The sequence below is a fragment of the Aethalodelphis obliquidens genome, unplaced genomic scaffold (assembly GCF_003676395.1).
Source record: "Aethalodelphis obliquidens isolate GAN/ISIS:26980383/991018 unplaced genomic scaffold, ASM367639v1 scaffold51, whole genome shotgun sequence".
NCBI lineage: Eukaryota > Metazoa > Chordata > Mammalia > Artiodactyla > Delphinidae > Aethalodelphis > Aethalodelphis obliquidens.
In genome coordinates this window covers 7,884,298-7,903,856 of record NW_020837995.1, presented here as the reverse complement: position 1 = coordinate 7,903,856, position 19,559 = coordinate 7,884,298, and the positions used below count along the sequence as shown (strand labels likewise).

Sequence of the window (19,559 nt, the reverse complement as noted above, 5' to 3'; positions counted from 1 at the left end):
TCTCACTGCTGTGGCCTCTCCCGTTGCGGAGCACAGGCTCTGGACGCGCAGGCCCAGCGGCCATGGCTCACGGGCCCAGCCGCTCCACGGCATGTGGGATCCTCCCGGACCGGGGCACGAACCTATGTCCCCTGCATCGGCAGGCGGACTCTCAACCACTGCGCCACCAGGGAAGCCCTCTTTCTTTCTTTTTTTTAACACCTTTATTGGAGTATAATTGCTTTACAATGGTGTGTTAGTTTCTGCTTTATAACAAAGTGAATCAGTTATACATATACATAAATCCCCATATCTCCTCCCTCTTGGGTCTCCCTCCCACCCTCCCTATCCCACCCCTCTAGGTGGTCACAAAGCATCGAGCTGATCTCCCTGTGCTATGCGGCTGCTTCCCTCTAGCTATCTATTTTACATTTGGTAGTGTATATATGTCCATGCCACTCTCTCACTTTGTCCCAGATTACCCTTCCCCTTCCCCGTGTCCTCAAGTCCATTCTCTACGTCTGTGTCTTTATTCCTGTCCGGCCCCTAGGCTGTTCAGAACCTATTTTTTGTTTTTAGATTCCATATATATGTGTTAGCATACGGTGTTTGTTTTTCTCTTTCTGACTTACTTCACTCTGTATGCAGACTCTAGGTCCATCCACCTCACTACAAATAACTCAATTTCGTTTCTTTTTATGGCTCAGTAATATTCCATTGTATATATGTGCCACATCTTCTTTATCCATTCATCTGTCCATGGACACTTAGGTTCCTTCCATGTCCTGGCTATTGTAAATAGAGCTGCAATGAACATTGTGGAACATGACTCTTTTTGAATTATGGTTTCTCAGGGTTTATGCCCAGTAGTGGGATTGCTGGGTCGTATGGTAGTTCTATTTTTAGTTTTTTAAGGAACCTCCATACTGTTCTCCATAGTGGCTGTATCAATTTACATTGCCAACAACAGAGCAAGAGGGTTCCCTTTTCTCCACACCCTCTCCAGCATTTTTTGATGATGGCCATTCTGACTGGTGTGAGGTGATACCTCATTGTGGGTTTGATTTGCATTTCTCTAATGATAAGTCATGTTGAGAATCCTTCCATTTGTTTGTTGGCAGTCTGTATATCTTCTTTGGAGAAATGTCTACTCAGGTCTTCTGCCCATTTTTGGGTTGGGTTGTTTGTTTTTTTGATATTGAGCTGCATGAGCTGCTTGTAAATTTTGGAGATTAGTCCTTTGTCAGTGGCTTCATTTGCAAATATTTTCTCCTATTCTGAGGGTTGTCTTTTCGTCTTGTTTGTTTTCCTTTGCTGTGCAAAAGCTTTTAAGTTTCATTAGGTCCCCTTTGTTTATTTTTGTTTTTATTTCCATTTCTCTAGGAGGTGGGTCAAAAAGGTGCTTGCTGTGATTTATGTCATAGAGTGTTCTGCCTATGTGTTCCTCTAAGAGTTTTATAGTATCTGGCCTTACATTTAGGTCTTTAATCCATTCTGAGTTTATTTTTGTATATGGGGTTAGGGAGTGTTCTAATTTCATTCTTTTACATGTAGCTGTCCAGTTTTCCCAGCACCACTTATTGAAGAGGCTGTCTTTTCTCCATTGTATATTCTTGTCTCCTTTATCAAAAATAAGGTGACCATATGTGCATGGGTTTATCTCTGGGCTTTCTATCCTGTTTCATTGATCTATATTTCTGTTTTTGTGCCAGTACCATACTGTCTTGATTACTGTAGCTTTTTAGTAGAGTCTGAAGTCTGGGAGCCTGATTCCTCCAGCTGTTTTTCTTTCTCAAGATTGCTTTGGCTATTCAGGGTCTTTTGTGTTTCCATACAAATTGTGAAATTTTTTGTTCTAGTTCTGTGAAAAATGTCATTGGTAATTTGATAGGGATTGCACTGAATCTGTAGATTGCTTTGGGTAGTAGAGTCATTTTCACAATGTTGATTCTTCCAATCCAAGAACATGGTATATCTCTCCATCTATTTGTATCATCTTTAATTTCTTTCATCAGTGTCTTATAGTTTTCTGCATACAGGTCTTTTGTCTCCTTAGGTAGGTTTATTCCTAGGTATTTTATTCTTTTTGTTGCAGTGGTAAATGGGAGTGTTTCCTTAACTTCTCTTTCAGATTTTTCATCATTAGTATATAGGAATGCAAGAGATTTCTGTGCATTAATTTTGTATCCTGCTACTCTACCAAATTCATTGATTAGCTCTAGTCATTTTCTGGTAGCATCTTTAGGATTCTCTATGTATAGTATCATGTCATCTGCAAACAGCAACAGCTTTACTTCTTTTCTGATTTGGATTCCTTTTATTTCTTTTTCTTCTCTGACTGCTGTGGCTAAAACCTCCAAAACTATGTTGAATAATAATGGTGAGAATGGACAACCTTGTCTTGTTCCTGATCTTAGAGGAAATGGTGTCAGTTTTTCATACAATCACTTTTTTTTTTAATTTTAGAATTTTATTTATTTTTTTATACAGCAGGTTCTTATTAGCTATCCATTTTATACATATTAGTGTATACATGTCAATCCCAATCTCCCAATTCATCACACCACCCCCACCCCCTGCCACTTTCCCCACTTGGTGTCCATACCTTTGTTTTCTATATCTGTGTCTCCATTTCTGCCCTGCAAACCGTTTCATCTGTACCATTTTTCTAGGTTCCACATATATGCATTAATATACAATATTTGTTTTTCTCTTTCTGACTTACTTCACCCTGTATGACAGTCTCTAGATCCATCCACGTCTCTACAAATGACCCAATTTTGTTCCTTTTTATGGCTGAGTAATATTCCATTGTATATATGTACCACATCTTCCTTACCCATTTGTCTGTCAATGGGCATTTAGGTTGCTTCCATGACCTGGCTATCATACAGTCACTTTCTATACTACAACAATCACTGAAGTTCTTGGAAACGCAACTTAGATGGCTGTGACTCAATGTGTTATAGAATGCAAGTAAAAAACTGTCCAGGCACTTTCCTAGAGGCCCAGCATAGACATGGAGGCCTAGGGTTAGCCCTTACCTAGCTCTTCTCAATTTTTATAGGATGGGATAGTTAAGCATGAGCTACCTAGGCAAAAACACTGAGTGATCTTATACAAAAGTGAGGAAATAGATTATATTTAAGAGATAATAATACTCTCTGTAATTATACACACAGTATACACAGAGTTAATACACACAGTAATACTCTGCCCTAAGAAGTCACCTAGCGTAGCCCTCCAGAGAGAGAGTTCTGCCACCCAAGGGGGAGCTCATGTAGACTGTGATGTCACAGAATTAAAAAAGAATCAGTACTGAACTAGGTGTAAATGCTCAGGTATAAAAGGGACATTGATGGAGGAGAGTGTATTGTTAATTGTTGAGGAGGAAAACAGTCCTTCTGATATGAAAATTGGAGAGGTAGCAAAGTTTGGTGAGATATCACTTGTCTGCAAACATTTTCCAGCATAAAGGTTGAAGTCAAGATGAGGCCATGATGTCAGGTCCAAAGTGTGCAAAAAGAATGCCCAGGTTCATATAAAGTGCTTCCAAAAGAATTCTTAAGCAACAGTACTATCTATATATACTCCACAATTTGTAATTCATAAATACCATTAATTAAAAAAATACAAACAGCAATGTTCCCCTTTGTAGATACCAATAAAACCCAAAACATCCTAGTGAAATTTAGATTTGAGGTGCAACGGGAAAGCCTTTAACCCAAAGAAAAGGCCAGAAGGCAAACACTGTTGAACATGACGAGATTTTTACCATCCTCTCATAATTCCAGTTTAACAAATCATACCTCGCCACAATGTTTTTTGGCCACTTCTTCTAGGCGGGACTTTAACAAATTAACAGTTTCATTTGACAGACCTTTGGCATTCATTAATGCTATTTCAGGGACTCTGGAAAAGAAAAAAACAAAAAGGAGTTACTCTAGAAAGTACAGATTATTTGCATTAATATTTGCTAAGTTCCAAGCTCGGGGCCTGGGGATTTCATAAGGGCCTCATTTGTGAATCTCTCTGTACGCCCAGCAACATTTCTTTTCATCTCAAAAGCATTTTAACTTTACCCCAGCAACTCTGTTGACACAGTACTCAGCATGGAGGCACCTGCAGCCTGTGGGGGCAGCAGTGGGCTGGCTAGTCGTCAGTGTGGGCAGTCGGGTGCCCTAATCCCCCAGAGGACCAGACATACATGATTGGGGCTCAATCAGGGGTCTCCCCAACTCCTCTGTGTGATTTCAGCTATATAACCTGATTTAAATTTTTAGCATCAATTACTGTCTACTGCCTTTTAAAAAAATCACTCCAGCTCTGTGTGTGATTCTAGCCTAGTAACTTCACTTTGAGCTCCCTTGTATGGTAACGCTCCATCCTGGCTTGCCCCTCAACGTCAGTTTCCTCAGACAGCTCACCTGCCAGAGTCCAGACGCTCTGTGCTCATCGGTGCACTCCAGCATAAAGCAGGACAAGAATACTAGGCGAGATGGAGCCACAGTGATCTATCTAGTAGTCCCACAACATGCTGTGTCCCAGGCACTCATTCTGCTGTAAATGAGCTCACTTACTCATACATAAATCTAGTCATGCACACTCTGCAAACTCTGCTCTTCCAAGGATGCCTACCACACTCTCCTCTCCATCCCTATAGAGCGCAACTAAGAGTTAACACTTTCTACCCAAGGAAAGTACAACCAGCCCTTGGGGTTCTTTTATTTCCAACCAATACACATCTAATAACAACTCTGAGATTAAGTAGGCTTCATTTGAAGAGAAGATGATTCATCACTTCCCACCAAGCATTTCTGAGTAATTCATGGCGTTTTACCTTGGCAAAGCCTTTACTCTTCATTTACCTATGGATTCTCTCAATGCTTCAGTATGATAGATTGCTACAATCATCAATCTAGTTGGATAGATGGAAATCGGAGAGAGACTACTGAGTCTATGTGTGGTCCAGCCAATCCAGGATTCTCTCTCTCACAGTGGCATCAAGGACTATTTTGCAGAAAAGGAAAGTTTTCCTGCCCCATATCATCTCAAAAGATAGGAATGTTTCCCCAAGTCAAGACTTACATAATTTTTTTTAAAAAAAATCAAGCAGTCATTATATAGCAATATTAACAAAATGGTGAAAAATTCAACTGCAACACTAATTAAACTTGCTTTAAAATTTCCAGTGTTCTCTTTATGCCTTTGCTACATAATTCATAATTTTATGTAGCTGATATTATGATGTTTACTTTTTAACTTTTTGTTAAGCATTTGCATGCTGTTTCTTAAATAATATTTTTACCAAGTAGACACATCAAGATTTACCTGACGAGTTCTCTAAAGTAGTGGTTCTCAACCAGGGGTGATTGTGTACCCCCCAGAGGACATCAGTCAATGTCAAGAGGGCAAAGAAGCTCTGCGCCCCTCCCCGCATTCCTTGCCTAAGCATCTCTTCCATCTGGCTGGTCCTGAGTTGTATCCTATATAATAAACCGGTAATAGTAAGTGAAGTGCCTTCCTGAGTTCTGTGAGCTGTTCTAGCAAATTATCGACCATGGGCATTATGGGAACCTGCAAATTTATAGCCAGTTGATCAGAAGTACTGGGACTTGCAACTGGCATCTGAAGTCTTGTTGTGGGACTGAGCCCCTAACCCAGCTATCAGTTTTAGTGTCAGAATTGAATTGAATTGTCTGGACACCCTGTTGGTGTCAGAAAAGACACCACCTATACAGTGTCAGGAAAACTAAAACCTAGAGAGGCACTGTCTTATTTTTCTTTGATAAAATTCATCACCCTTCAATTAATGCATAAATTAACTTTCTGAATACCTACTATATCTACTCTAGGCATAGAGGTTGGGCAAAAAGTGGGTTACTAACTTTGAGGAACTCAACTTGACCTATCTGTATTTTCACATTCTCTATCACCTCTTAAGATAACAAGTTCCATACATTTACCACCCACTGTGTAAGGCAGGACTTCCTTTTATTTGTCACGTTCCTTCACTGGCTTCCTACACATCAAGCTCAAACCACAAAACATCATCCAGGCCAATCTGCTTTTCCACATGGAATGTCTGGGGAAAGATTACATGGAATATGCATGGTACTTTGAAAAAAGAATACTCAAGTCCTGATAGCTAATGCTTTTGTTTTACAAGTGAATCTCAGCCAGAGGGAGTATCACCTTCAGTGGGAGTTTAGAAATACATGAGGTTTTCGGCTGTCTCACTGACTGGGGAACTCTCTTGGCATTAGTGGGTAGAGGCCAGTGATGTTACATGTCCTGCAGGGTGTGGGAGTGCCCAGTGAAAACTCGTTAGCAGTCCCCTCACAGAAACAGGGCAACTCTAAATCCTCCTTTACTCTAGGAAGTAAAGGTCCCATTGGCCTGGAAGGCTACTCTAAGTCCTAATGCCTATCATACTTTAAAACTAAGTCCACAAGGCTTTTATAGTCACTGCACCTTTATCTTTTTCTTCTAGATTGTTCCTCTTACTTGTTTATGAAGAGTTAAACAAACAAAAGTTAACATATCAGAGGAAACAAACATTAGTCATGGAGCAAACATTACCATCCATAGAGACTACTAACTATAAGCTGACTTAACAGGAGACAGGTTTCATGACAATGTCTATTGCTGATGTAGCTTTGATGAAATGCAAGTGATAGGAAATAAAATTTTAAATGGAATAGGGGCAGAAGGAGAAAACACCATTAAGTTCAAATGGTTCTTATGTTTTCAAAACAGAGAACTGAAATCATATCAAAGCTATTTCTAAATGTACTCACACATCTGGATAGGTGGGTGGGCATTTCACTCTCAAATCCACTTTCACATATACTTCTTCACCAGTCAAGCCCTGAGGGTATAGAACTAAATTGATTTCAGGAGGCTCTTTGACCTAAAAGAGAAAAAGAAAATCTTTTTTCTCTAGAGAGCCAATCATTAAAGATTAAGATAAAAATTATTAATATTTTAGCCAAAGTTCTACTTTTTAAATATTACACATAATTTTATTTTATATAGGTGTTGGTCACATTTTCCTAAAGCATGGTTTAAAAACAAAACCTGGACGGCAGACAGCAGAAGCAAGAAGAATGACAATCCTGCAACCTATGGAACAAAACCCACATTCACAGAAAGATAGACAAGATGAAAAGGCAGAGGGCTATGTACCAGATGAAGGAACAAGATAAAACCCCCCCAAAAAACTAAAGGAAGTGCAGATAGGCAACCTTCCAGAAAAAGAATTCAGAATAATGATAGTGAACATGATCCAGGACCTCGGAAAAAGAATGGAGGCAAAGATCGAGAAGATGCAAGAAATGTTTAATAAAGACCTAGACGAATTAAAGAACAAAAAAACAGAGATGAATACAATAACTGAAATGAAAACTACACTAGAAGGAATCAACAGCAGAATAACTGAGGCAGAATAACGGATAAGTGACCTGGAAGACAGAATGGTGGAATTCACTGCTGCACAACAGAATAAAGAAAAAAGAATGAAAAAAAATGAAGACAGCCTAAGAGACCTCTGGGACAACATTAAAAGCAACAACATTCGCATTATATGGGTCCCAGAAGGACAAGAGAGAGAGAAAGGAAACAAGAAAATATTTGAAGAGATTATAGTTGAAAACTTCCCTAACATGGGAAAGGAAATAGCCACCCAAGTCCAGGAAGGGCAGCGAGTCCCATACAGGATAAATCCAAGGAGAAACACGCCGAGACACATAGTAATCAAATTGGCAAAAATTAAAGACAAAGAAAAATTATTGAAAGCAGCAAGGGAAAAACGACAAATAACATAAAAGGGAACTCCCATAAGGTTAACAGCTGGTTTCTCAGCAGAAACTCCACAAGCCAGAAGGAAGTGGCATGATATATTTAAAGTGATGAAAGGGAAGAACCTACAACCAAGATTTCTCTACCTGGCAAGGATCACATTCAGATTCGATGGAGAAATCAAAAGCTTTACAGACAAGCAAAAGCTAAGACGATTCAGCACCACCAAACCAGCTCTACAACAAATGCTAAAGGAACTTCTCTAAGTGGGAGAAGAAAAAGACCTACAAAAGCAAACCAAAAACAATTAAGAAAATGGTAATAGGAACATACATATCAATAATTACCTTAAATGTAAATGGATTAAATGCTCCAACCAAAAGACACAGGCTTGCTGAATGGATACAAAAACAAGACCCATATATATGCTGTCTACAAGAGACACACTTCAGACTTAGGGACACATACAGAATGAAAGTGAGGGGATGGAAAAAGATATTCCATCCCCTGAAGTAGCTATACTCATAATAGATAAAATAGACTTTAAAATAAAGAATGTCACAAGAGACAAGGAAGGACACTACATAATGATCAAGAGATCAATCCAAGAAGAAGATATAACAATTATAAATATATATGCACCCAACAGAGGAGCACCTCAATACATAAGGCAACTGCTAACAGCTCTAAAAGAGGAAATCGACAGTAACACAATAATAGTGGGGGACTTTAACATCTCACTTACACCAATGGACAGATCATCCAAAATGAAAATAAATAAGGAAACACAAGCTTTAAATGACACAATATACCAGATAGATTTAATTGATATTTATAGGACATTGCATCTAAAAACAGCAGATTACACTTTCTTCTCAAGTGCGCACAGAACATTCTCCAGGATAGCTCACATCTTGGGTCACAAATCAAGCCTCAGTAAATTTAAGAAAATTGAAATCATATCAAGAATCTTTTCTGACCACAACGCTATGAGACTAGAAATGAATACAGGGAGAAAAATGTAAAAAACACAAACACATGGAGGCTAAGCAATATGTTACTAAATAACCAAGAGATCACTGAAGAAATCAAAGGGGAAATCAAAAAACACCTAGAGATAAATGATAATGAAAACACGATGACCCAAAACCTATGGGATGCAGCAAAAGCAGTTCTAAGAGGGAAGTTTATAGCTATACAAGCCTACCTCAAGAAACAAGAAAAATCTCAAATAAACAATCTAACCTTACACCTAAATAAACTAGAGAAAGAAGAACAAACAAAACTCAAAGTTAGCAGAAGGAAAGAAATCATAAAGTTCAGAGCAGAAATAAATGAAATAGAAACAAAGAAAACAATAGCAAAGATCAATAAAACTAAAAGCTGGTTCTTTGAGAAGATAAACAAAATTGATAAACCATTGGCCAGACTCATCACGAAAAAGTGGGAGAGGACTCAAATCAATAAAATTAGAAATGAAAAAGGATAAGTTACAACAGACACCGCAGAAATACAAAGCATCCTAAGAGACTACTACAAGCAACTCTATGTAATTAAATTGAAGTAATGAAATTGAAACTGTGACTAAAAATCTTCCAACAAACAAAAGTCCAGGAGCAGATGGCTTCACAGGTGAATTCTATCGAACATTTAGAGAAGAGCTAACACCCACCCTTCTCAAACTCTTCCAACAATTGCAGAGGAAGGAACACTCCCAAGCTCATTCTATGAGGCCACCATCATTCTGATACCAAAACCAGACAAAGATACTACAAAAAAAGAAAATTACAGACCAATATCACTGATGAATATACATGCAAAAATCCTTAACAAAATACTAGCAAACAGAATCCAACAACACATTAAAAAGATCATACACCATATCAAGTGGGATTTTTCCCAGCGATGCAAGGATTCTTCAATATATGCAAATCAATCAATGTGATACACCACATTAACAAACTGAAGAAGAAAAACCATATGATCACTCAATAGATGCAGAAAAAAGCTTCTGACAAAATTCAACACCCATTTATGATAAAAAATCTCCAGAAAGTGGGCATAGAGTGAAACTATCTCAACATAATAAAGGTCATATATGAGAAACCCACAGCAAACATCATTCTCAACAGTGAAAAACTGAAAGCATTTCCTCTGAGATCAGGAACAAGAGAAGGATGTCCACTCTCACCACTATTATTCAACATAGTTTTGGAAGTCCTAGACACCGCAATCAGAGAAGAAAAATAAATAAAAGGAATACAAATTGGAAAAGAAGAAGTAAAACTGTCACTGTTTGCAGATGACATGATACTATACATAGAGAATCCTAAAGATGCTACCATAAAACTACTAGAGCTAATCAATGAATCTGGTAAAGTTGCAGGATACAAAATTAATGCACAGAAATCTCTCGCATTCCTATATACTAATGATGAAAAATCTGAAAGAGAAGTTAAGGAAACACTCCCATTTACCACTGCAACAAAAAGAATAAAATACCTAGGAATAAACTTACCTAGGGAGACAAAAGACCTGTATGCAGAAAACTATAAGACACTGATGAAAGAAATTAAAGATGATACAAATAGATGGAGAGATATACCATGTTCTTGGATTGGAAGAATCAACATTGTGAAAATGACTCTACTACCCAAAGCAATCTACAGATTCAGTGCAATCCCTATCAAACTACCAATGGCATTTTTCACAGAACTAGAACAAAAAATTTCACAATTTGTATGGAAACACAAAGGACCCTGAATAGCCAAAGCAATCTTGAGAAAGAAAACCAGAGCTGGAGGAATCAGGCTCCCAGACTTCAGACTCTACTAAAAAGCTACAGTAATCAAGACAGTATGGTACTGGCACAAAAACAGAAATATAGATCAATGAAACAGGATAGAAAGCCCAGAGATAAACCCATGTACATATGGTCACCTTATTTTTGATAGAGGAGACAAGAATATACAATGGAGAAAAGAAAAGCCTCTTCAATAAGTGGTGCTGGGAAAACTGGACAGCTACATGTAAAAGAATGAAATTAGAATAGTCCCTAACACCATACACAAAAATAAACTCAAAATGGATTAGAGACCTAAATGTAAGACCAGACACTATAAAACTCTTAGAGGAACACATAGGCAGAACACTCTATGACATAAATCACAGCAAGATCTTTTTTGATCTGCCTCCTAGAGTAATGGAAATAAAAACAAAAATAAACAAATGGGACCTAATGAATCTTAAAAGCTTTTGCACAGCAAAGGAAGCCATAAACAAGACGAAAAGACAACCCTCAGAATGGGGGTTTGCAAATGAAGCAACTTACAAAGGATTAATCTCCAAAATTTACTAGCAGCTCATGAGCTCAATATCAAAAAAACAAACAACCCAATCCAAAAATGGGCAGAAGACCTAAATAGACATTTCTCCAAAGAAGATATACAGATTGCCAAGAAACACATGAAAGAATGCTCAACATCATTAATCATGAGAGAAATGCAAATCAAAACTACAATGAGATATCATCTCAGACCAGTCAGAATGGCCATCATGAAAAAATCTACAAACAATAAATGCTGGAGAGGGTGTGGGGAAAAGGGAAGAACCCTCTTGCACTGTTGGTGGGAATGTAAACTGATACAGCCACTACGGAGAACAGTGTGGAGGTTCCTTAAAAAACTAAAAATAGAACTACCATATGACCCAGCAATCCCACTACTGAGCATATACCCAGAGAATACCATAATTCAAAAAGACACATGCACCACAATGTTCACTCCAGCTCTATTTACAATAGCCAGGTCAAGAAGGCAACCTAAAATGCCCATCGACAGACGAATGGATAAAGAAGATGTGGTACATATATACAATGGAATATTACTCAGCCATAAAAAGGAATGAAATTGGGTCATTTGTAGAGATGTGGATGGATCTAGAGACTGTCATACAGAGTGAAGTAAGTCAGAAAGAGAAAAACAAATATTGTATCTTAACACATATATGTGCAACCTAACAAAATGGTACAGATGAGCCAGTTTGCAGGGCAGAAATAGAGACACAGATGTAGAGAACAAACGTATGGACACCAAGGGGGGAATGTGGCAGGGAGTGGTGGTGGTGGTGGGATGAATTGGGAGATTGGGATTGACATGTATACACTGATGTGTATAAAATGGATGACTAATAAGAAACTGCTGTATAAAAAAATAAATAAAATTCCAAAAAAACCCCGAAAACCTCCAAGACAGAGTACATATTCCTTTTCAAAGTTTCTAAGGAGTGACCTGAAATGTCCCATGTAGCCTCCATTCATTCAAATGTCACTGAGCGCTGATGACCTTCTGAGTGCTGCCCTAGAGACTGAGAGTTCAGAGGCAAATCTACACAGACACGAACCCAACTAGCTGGCACAGAGTAGAAGACGAATGCTTTCAAAAAGTGATGAGTGCTGTAAAGAAGACAAAGCCAAGTCATGGAACATAGTGATGGAGGAGAAGAAGGCACGCAGACACGCAGGTCAGGGGAGGCCTCTTGAGCAGGGGATACTTCGAATATTGAGATAAGTGAAAATCTTGACATGAAGAAATCTGATAGCTCTTCTAAAATTGTGTATGCTTTCAACCAACTGCTTTTCACCAAATACTCCATTCTTCTTTATTTATGTATGCTTTTTCCAAAAAGGATTTGAGGCAGTTTATATTATCTATTTATCATGAGAAAGGGGAGGCTGAGGGAACATATACACATATGGTCCAGACACTTGACCAATTTTGCGAGGTAGGTGCAATCTCCTTTGTACAGACATTTTACAGACAAGGCGGCTCAGGCTCAGACTTTCAGTTTCTTGCCCACCAACACACAGCAACAAATCTGGACTTCAAATCCAATTCTGACTCCCAAACCTGTCTTTTCCATCAGCCCTCCCTTGTTAATGCCAACCCTGAGTTGCTGTGACTTTCCCTTGGAATGTCCAGGCAGCCAGGGCAAAAAGAGAAATGCGGCATTATCAGAAAAGAAAAAAGATAAAAATTCTTCTAAGGGTAATAAAGTACTTAGCAACATTAAATTCTAATAGAAATTTATAACATGAACCTTACATGTGGCACCATGAATCACACAATCAGCTATGTATACAAAATACGTAAGCTTGGTTTTTATTTCTTTTTAATAGAATCCCTGATTTTTTAGCTGGATACATTTCCCAGACGCCTTTGCAGCTCAGTGTGGCTACTGGATTAATTTCTGGCCAGTAAGATGAAAGAACTATAATATGCAATTTCCAGGAAGTGAACTTTATCAAAGGAAAGGGATGAAACTTCTTCATCCCCTTCTCATTCCACCTAGCTGGAATGCAGATGTGATGACTGGAGGTCAGAGAGCCATTTTAGACCACGAAGGGCACTTTAAGGATGGCAGAACAGCAATTCAGAAAAAGCTGTACTCCAGACTTTTACATGTAAAAAAATAAACTTTGTTATTTTAAGTTTTCTGTCATATGTAGCTAAACCTAATCCTAACCAGTACAGGCTCACTGGAAAAATAAAAAATAAAGTCAGGGAACAGTGCTTTCAGAGGTAAGAACAGAATATTTGCCAGGCTTCTCTCAAGTGAACTGAGAGGCTTCCCAACATGTGAAGATGCTTTTATGCAAAACATGTTTAGGATACCAAGTGTTAGCTCATATTAGGGCACTCAAGGACTCCTGGAGCTGAACAGGACTTGATTAAAAAATTCAACAATCAAGATGTTCTAAAGATTAGGATTGGGTAAGACCTCCTTCATGCCTTTAGAAGATAAATGGTCATTAGAATTCAATGTTGATAAAATCTTTGATTTAACCTGCACAAGGAAATAATGAATTCCTGGAATATTTGTAGGTAAAAAAACTCAAAGTAAGGGGTAACCAAAATTTTTTGAGAGCACCTAATGAGAGGAAAACACAATGCAGAATGTATAGCTACAAAGTATACAAAATTCTACATGAGAAAAAAGATTTGTTTTGAAGACTGAAAATGCAAGTGACATGAAGGCAGCATAATAAGTAGTCATGGAGAGAAGGGCACGCTACAATGAGAGATGAGTTAAATTTGCTTCTCAATGAGATCATGAAGTTGGAGACTCTCCTGAACCAAACAAATCTTCAAGGTATAAAAAGTGAAAGAATAACACAAACTCAGTCCTAAAAAAGAGAAGTAATGCTCATTTGGACTAATCCCTCCTAGAATGAAAAAAATTAAAAACACTAGCTCTTCAAGAAACAAAACCCAAGGATCTTAATACACCCCACAGGATGAGGAACACTGACCCAGGGGACCCTTTTTTTTTTTTTTTTTTTTTTGCGGTACGTGGGCCTCTCACCGCCGCGGCCTCTCCCGTCGCGGAGCGCAGGCTCCGGACGCGCAGGCTCAGCGGCCATGGCTCAGGGGCCCAGCCGCTCCGCGGCATGTGGGATCTTCCCGGACCGGGGCACGAACCCGTGTCCCCTGCATCGGCAGGCGGACTCTCAACCACTGCACCACCAGGGAAGCCCGGGGACCCTCTTTCCAGCCCAGTGCACAACACCTGGAAGAGCGCCCGGCCAACACTGGCAGAAACCCCAGTTTCTCAGTCTGAATGTGGTTTTCTTGGGCACTTCCTCACACTCAGGCCCCCAAAAATAAACTGATGTAAGCATGTGTCTATTTCTGTTAGAAGTACTGGAGTAAAGGATAAGACTATAAAAAACTGAGAATTTTATCAGCCATTCCACATAGGAGCAAATCTTTTGGTTCCAAGGCATGAGGGTTAATGACAGCCTGCGATTAAACTTTACTGGTTTACAAGATGAGCAGCAGAGTGAGGATGAGGTTTGGGAAATTAATTAAAAATACTAACACAAGAGGGAGAGGGATGGACTGGGAGTTTGGGGTTGGTAAATGCAAACTATTACATTTAGAATGGCTAAACAACACGGTCCTACTGTATAGCACAGGGAACTATATCCAATCTCCTGGGATAAACCATAATGGAAAAGAATATTAAAAAAAGAATGTATCTATGTGTAAAACTGAGTCAATTTGCTATACAGCAGAGACTGGCACAACACTGTAAATCAACTATGCTTCAATAAAAAAAAATACTAACACAATTTTTCCTTTACACAGCCACGTAAATATACTTGACACTACTGAACCATACACTTAAAAATTGTTAAGCTAGTATGTTTTATGCCATGTGTTTTTAACCACAGCACATAAAAGAAAAAGTTACACAATTCAAACCACTTTCGGGTGTTTGGTCTAGAATTGTTACCTAGATTCTGCTCATCACATCCCCCTCACATTTTGATGGCAAGACTTCGCTCAGCATGGCCTCTTGTTTCTTACCTGCCTCCATTCTCACATGCTGTAATGTGGGGAAGAAACTAGTCTGCGTGAAAAAACAACAAATCTAGAAATAAAGTAACATGCGCAAGCTAGATAATCTGGGCAAGTCTTTGGTTTTAAGTCTGTGAAGATGCCCCTCCCCGCAAAAAAAAAATGATAGTAAAATCTAAGAAATTAGATTTTATGTCAAATGCCTTAATCACTGACTTCCCCCCATATCTCTTTTTCTAAATAGACCCAAATACATTTGGGAATTATTTCAGTTAATCAAAAAATGAGAGCTTTTTACCAGGAACTAGGCATGTACATGTGAACAAATACAGAGACTCTGTCCTTATGAAGCCAACCTACTCTCATACAATGTAAAGGTGGCATTTCAAATTAGTGGAAAAGACTGAAAAAAATCATGTGTTAGTCTAACTGGCTAGTTGGGCGTGAAAGTGGGCAGCCTAGATTCATACTCAGACAGAGGTAAGAACTTTAAAAAATAAAAGCTATTTCTATATTTATTTGATGGAAGTTTAAAAACAAAGTCATGAAAGAATTAAAAGAAAGTCTTGAAGAATTCATTCTTTTGGTAACACTGGAGAAGGGAAAAAAACAAACCACAGGGACCATGTAACAACAATAAAATGAAAAAAAAAGGTCATCTTGACTATATTAAAGTTTTTAAAAATTGCATAAATTACCTAAATATCAAAATGCATAATGGTTAATTAGGGGAAAATATTTGCAATATATGACCCCAAATGCTAATTTTCTTAACATATAAATTAACATCTAAATAGCTCTGACATATGAATAAGAAAGTAGACAATAGAGTGTAAAAATAAACCAAACAACATTGAACAGTTCACAGAAGAAAATCCATGGCTTAGAGACAAAGGTGGTCCTCATAATTCACAACTAAAGAAGTAAAAATGTTTCATCTATCTACTGGCAAAGATGAAAAAGTCTGACACTACAGTGTTGGTGAAGATGTAGGAAAAGAAGCACTCATACACTACCGGTGGGCCCAGAGACAAAAGCAAGGCTTTAGGAGGGAGGTTTACAATAGCTATCGAATTATAAGTGAGCAGACCTTTGGCTGACAGAAAATTAGCCAAGATAATTAAGTTAACAATAAATTTATAACTCTAGAGGAAATTATATTTTCAACTAGTGGTGTCCAAACTTTAGTACGTAAAATAATTTTTAGCATGTACTCCCAAAATGTTATTTATAAATAACGTACATATGTTACTAAACCAAAATCTACATTATAACACATCCCCCAAAAAGAAGTTTAAAAAACTTCAGATGTTTAAAAAACCTAAAGTTTACTCACGTCAATAATTCTGAGCTGAATTTACTGGCAACAAATTTGGCCTGAATTGACATGAGGCTATTGATAGTCTTTAACCATCCCATTGAGTGTGAATATTTGAATATTCACATGGTTTGCTGTGTTTGATTCTGCGTGCTGCTCCAGACACTGAGTGAGGTATTAGGTAAGTATGGAATGTGCACATGTGGCCATGAACACAAACACTTCTGAATTCTGAAATGTATCAGGCCTCAGGGTTTTGCATAAAGGATTGTGGGCTTGCATAACCTTTCCCTAAAGAGTGGCAAGTAATAAGTATTTGTTGAATGACTACATTTTTTTAAAAAACGTTTTTAAACTTTTTTTTTATTGAAGTATAGTTGATTTACAGTGTTAATTTCTGCTGCACAGCAAAGTGACTCAGTTATACACATATATACAATCTTTTATATTCTTTTCCAATATGGTTTATCCCACGATATTGAATATAGTTCCTTGTGCTATACAGTAGGACCCTGTTGCTTATCCATTCTACATGTAATAGTTTGCATCTACTAATCCCAAACTCCAAGTCCATCCCTCCCCCACCCACCCCCCCTTGGCAACCACAAGTCTGTTCTCTATGTTGAATGACTACATTCTGATTCATCCTTATGACCACCAATTATTTGCCTAGCAAAGTGTTAAGGCTATTTGCCTATGTACCTCAGGGTACAGCTATCTGAATCCTTCTATCTGCCTATTACAGTTTTTGATTTTGTTTGCTCTACTATCTTGGTATAAAGACCACCAGCTATAAATTCTGAGATTATCAGTATCCCTACCTACAGCAGTACCTTTTTCTTTTCTGTTTTCTTGCAGTCTTAGGACCAGATAATTAAGCTGTGTAAAGTAAATAAACTGTCTCTGAATGAAGTCTTAGGAACTTTGTACTGAGCCCCCGTGTACACTTTGCAACAGGTATTTTGGCTTCATGAGCCGAATTCCTGGTTCTCAATGTTTGGGAACAGAGAAGTTACCAGATAACCAGAAAGTTACATTGTTATTTTATTACAAGTTTGTATAAGGGGAATATTTACATTTTTACTATTTCAGCTTAAAAATAACTCTTGAAATTAAGCACTAGAAAAGTAAGCTCCCTGAGGGAAGGGGGTTTGGTTTGGTTTGTGCTTGACTGTATTCCCAATACCTAGAACAATAAATAGTTAATGAAGGAAGGAAAACATTGGGTGAGAAGGAAAATGTTTTGCCCTGACAGCTCCCGAAGATCCTATTTCTTGAGAAAATCTCGGATGTGCTGATAAGGCACATGTTGTAAAATGCCAGAATTAAAGGTAGATGAAGGGGGCTTCCCTGGTGGCGCAGTGGTTAAGAATCCACCTGCCAATGCAAGGGACACAGGTTCAAGCCCTGGTCCAGGAAGATCCCACATGCTGTGGCGCACCTAAGCCCGTGCCACAACTACTGAGCCCACGCTCTAGAGCCCACGTGCCACAACTACGGAGCCCACGTGCTGCAACTACTGAAGCCGGTGCGCCTAGAGCCCATGTTCCGCAATAAGAGAAGCCACCGCAATGAGTAGCCCCCACTCGCCACAACTAGGGAAAGCCCGCGTGCAGCAGCGAAGACAGCTGCAACACAGCCAAAAATAAATAAAATAAATAAATTTAAAGGTAGATGAAAGAAGGTACTACTTTTTAAATAATACTATAAAGAGTTTGGTAGATAATTCTTCAAGGATGATGAGGGAAAGACTGTCAGTATCAGCAGCTTATAATGTGCCTTAACTTACTTCCAGACAAAAAGAAAAATAATATTTTAAGTCAAATGCCATTTTAAAAGGGTGGACTCAGCACACTCCCTCTCCATTACAGCTAAAAAGACTGTATTCCATACTCTCTAAGCGCCTTGGAGAAAGGTACAGAGGAAAGTTGCTCCACACAGCACATTACAGGGAGGATGCCTGAGGAGTACAATGGGATTACATGGTTAATAGTTTTGAACACAAACGGGAAGGTAAGACTTCTGACTGAAGGCATCAGTAAGATCTGTGCAAGAGCCCCCAAAGCGTTCCCAAAGTTGCAGTGGGTCCCTATGAATGCGCTGTTGTATCAAACTCAAGGGCTGTCAGGGAGGAGAAAAGGCAGGACAGTAAGGAGGCAGGGAAGTTATGGAACGTCAGTGGGAATAAGAAACAGGGCCAGGTAAGACTGGAGCCGACGGGGGGGAAAGGCTGTAAGAGAATTCGTCCCAGTTGGGGGTTCTGGAGACCCGCCAAGAGGCTGCGTGCTCAAGGACAGAAAGTGAGCGTGGGTGGAATCGCGAGGGATGAAAGGACTCCAGAATCCTAAGCTGGGGTAGGCGGTTCGTTTCCGACAGAGCCGGGCGGGCCTGGCCGGGGTAGATCGAACCAGGGGAGCTGGGCCGCAGCACGCCAGCCCCGACCAGACAAGCCACGTTCCTACCCGTCCGCACGCGTCCGGCCGCAGGTCCTGGAAGTCGGAGCCGTAGATGGCCTCCAGGGCCTGCAGCTCGTGGTCCTGTCGCTGTGGGTAGCTCTCCGGCGGCTCGTCCCGGCCACGGCCGTGGGCCCCGCGGCCCCCAGCCATGGTAGTGCGGTGGGCAAGGCAAGGCAAGGCGGCCTTGCGGAGGTGGGTGGGCCTTAGGCGGGCTTCGCTCCGGGGACGGGATCGTGGGCGGGGCTCCAAGCCGGAGGCGGGGTCAGGGATGGGGAGAGCTCCGCGCTTGGGGGAAGGATCGCAGCCGGAGCTCCACGCCGGGAGGGGGCGTGGGGGCGGGGCGTCGAGCCGGGGGCGGGGTCACAGTGGGGGTGGGGCTCGGCGCCCAGCAGGATCCCCGCCGGAACTCCGCGCCCCTGGGCGGCTCTTGAGTGAGAAGCGGTGTCATGAACGCTATTAGCGCGTGAGCAGCTTCGGCATGGGAGCGAGGCTGGGGGAAGGTTTAACCCACATTCTGCTGGGGGAACTGAGCGGGGGAACCTGAAGGGACGTGGGAGATCAAATCCATCAGAATGGAATGATAGTGCCAAGGGGTATGGTTTTCACGAAATAAGTCTCTTTCACAGAAGTGCCTGCTGGAACTCC

At 39.9% G+C, this 19,559-nt stretch overlaps 1 protein-coding gene across 4 annotated transcripts in view; it reads right to left on the bottom strand.

Moving 5' to 3' along the window:
• Window positions 1-19,109, bottom strand: part of EIF2AK4 (eukaryotic translation initiation factor 2 alpha kinase 4) — a 114,095-nt gene extending 94,986 nt beyond the window's left edge. Inside the window, exons 1-3 of one of the 4 annotated variants that reach the window (XM_027083854.1) lie at window positions 18,921-19,109; window positions 6,780-6,892; window positions 3,789-3,891 (exon numbers count right to left, since the gene is read on the bottom strand). In XM_027083854.1, coding sequence (XP_026939655.1) covers window positions 3,789-3,891; window positions 6,780-6,892; window positions 18,921-19,064 — 360 coding nt within the window. In that variant the 5' untranslated portion in view covers window positions 19,065-19,109. Of the gene's footprint in view, window positions 1-3,788; window positions 3,892-4,847; window positions 5,269-5,310; window positions 5,466-6,779; window positions 6,894-18,920 lie in introns of those variants that run through there. The other 3 variants (XM_027083853.1, XM_027083855.1, XM_027083856.1) reach the window with 3 other exon arrangements.
• Window positions 19,110-19,559: the final 450 nt, after the last annotated feature.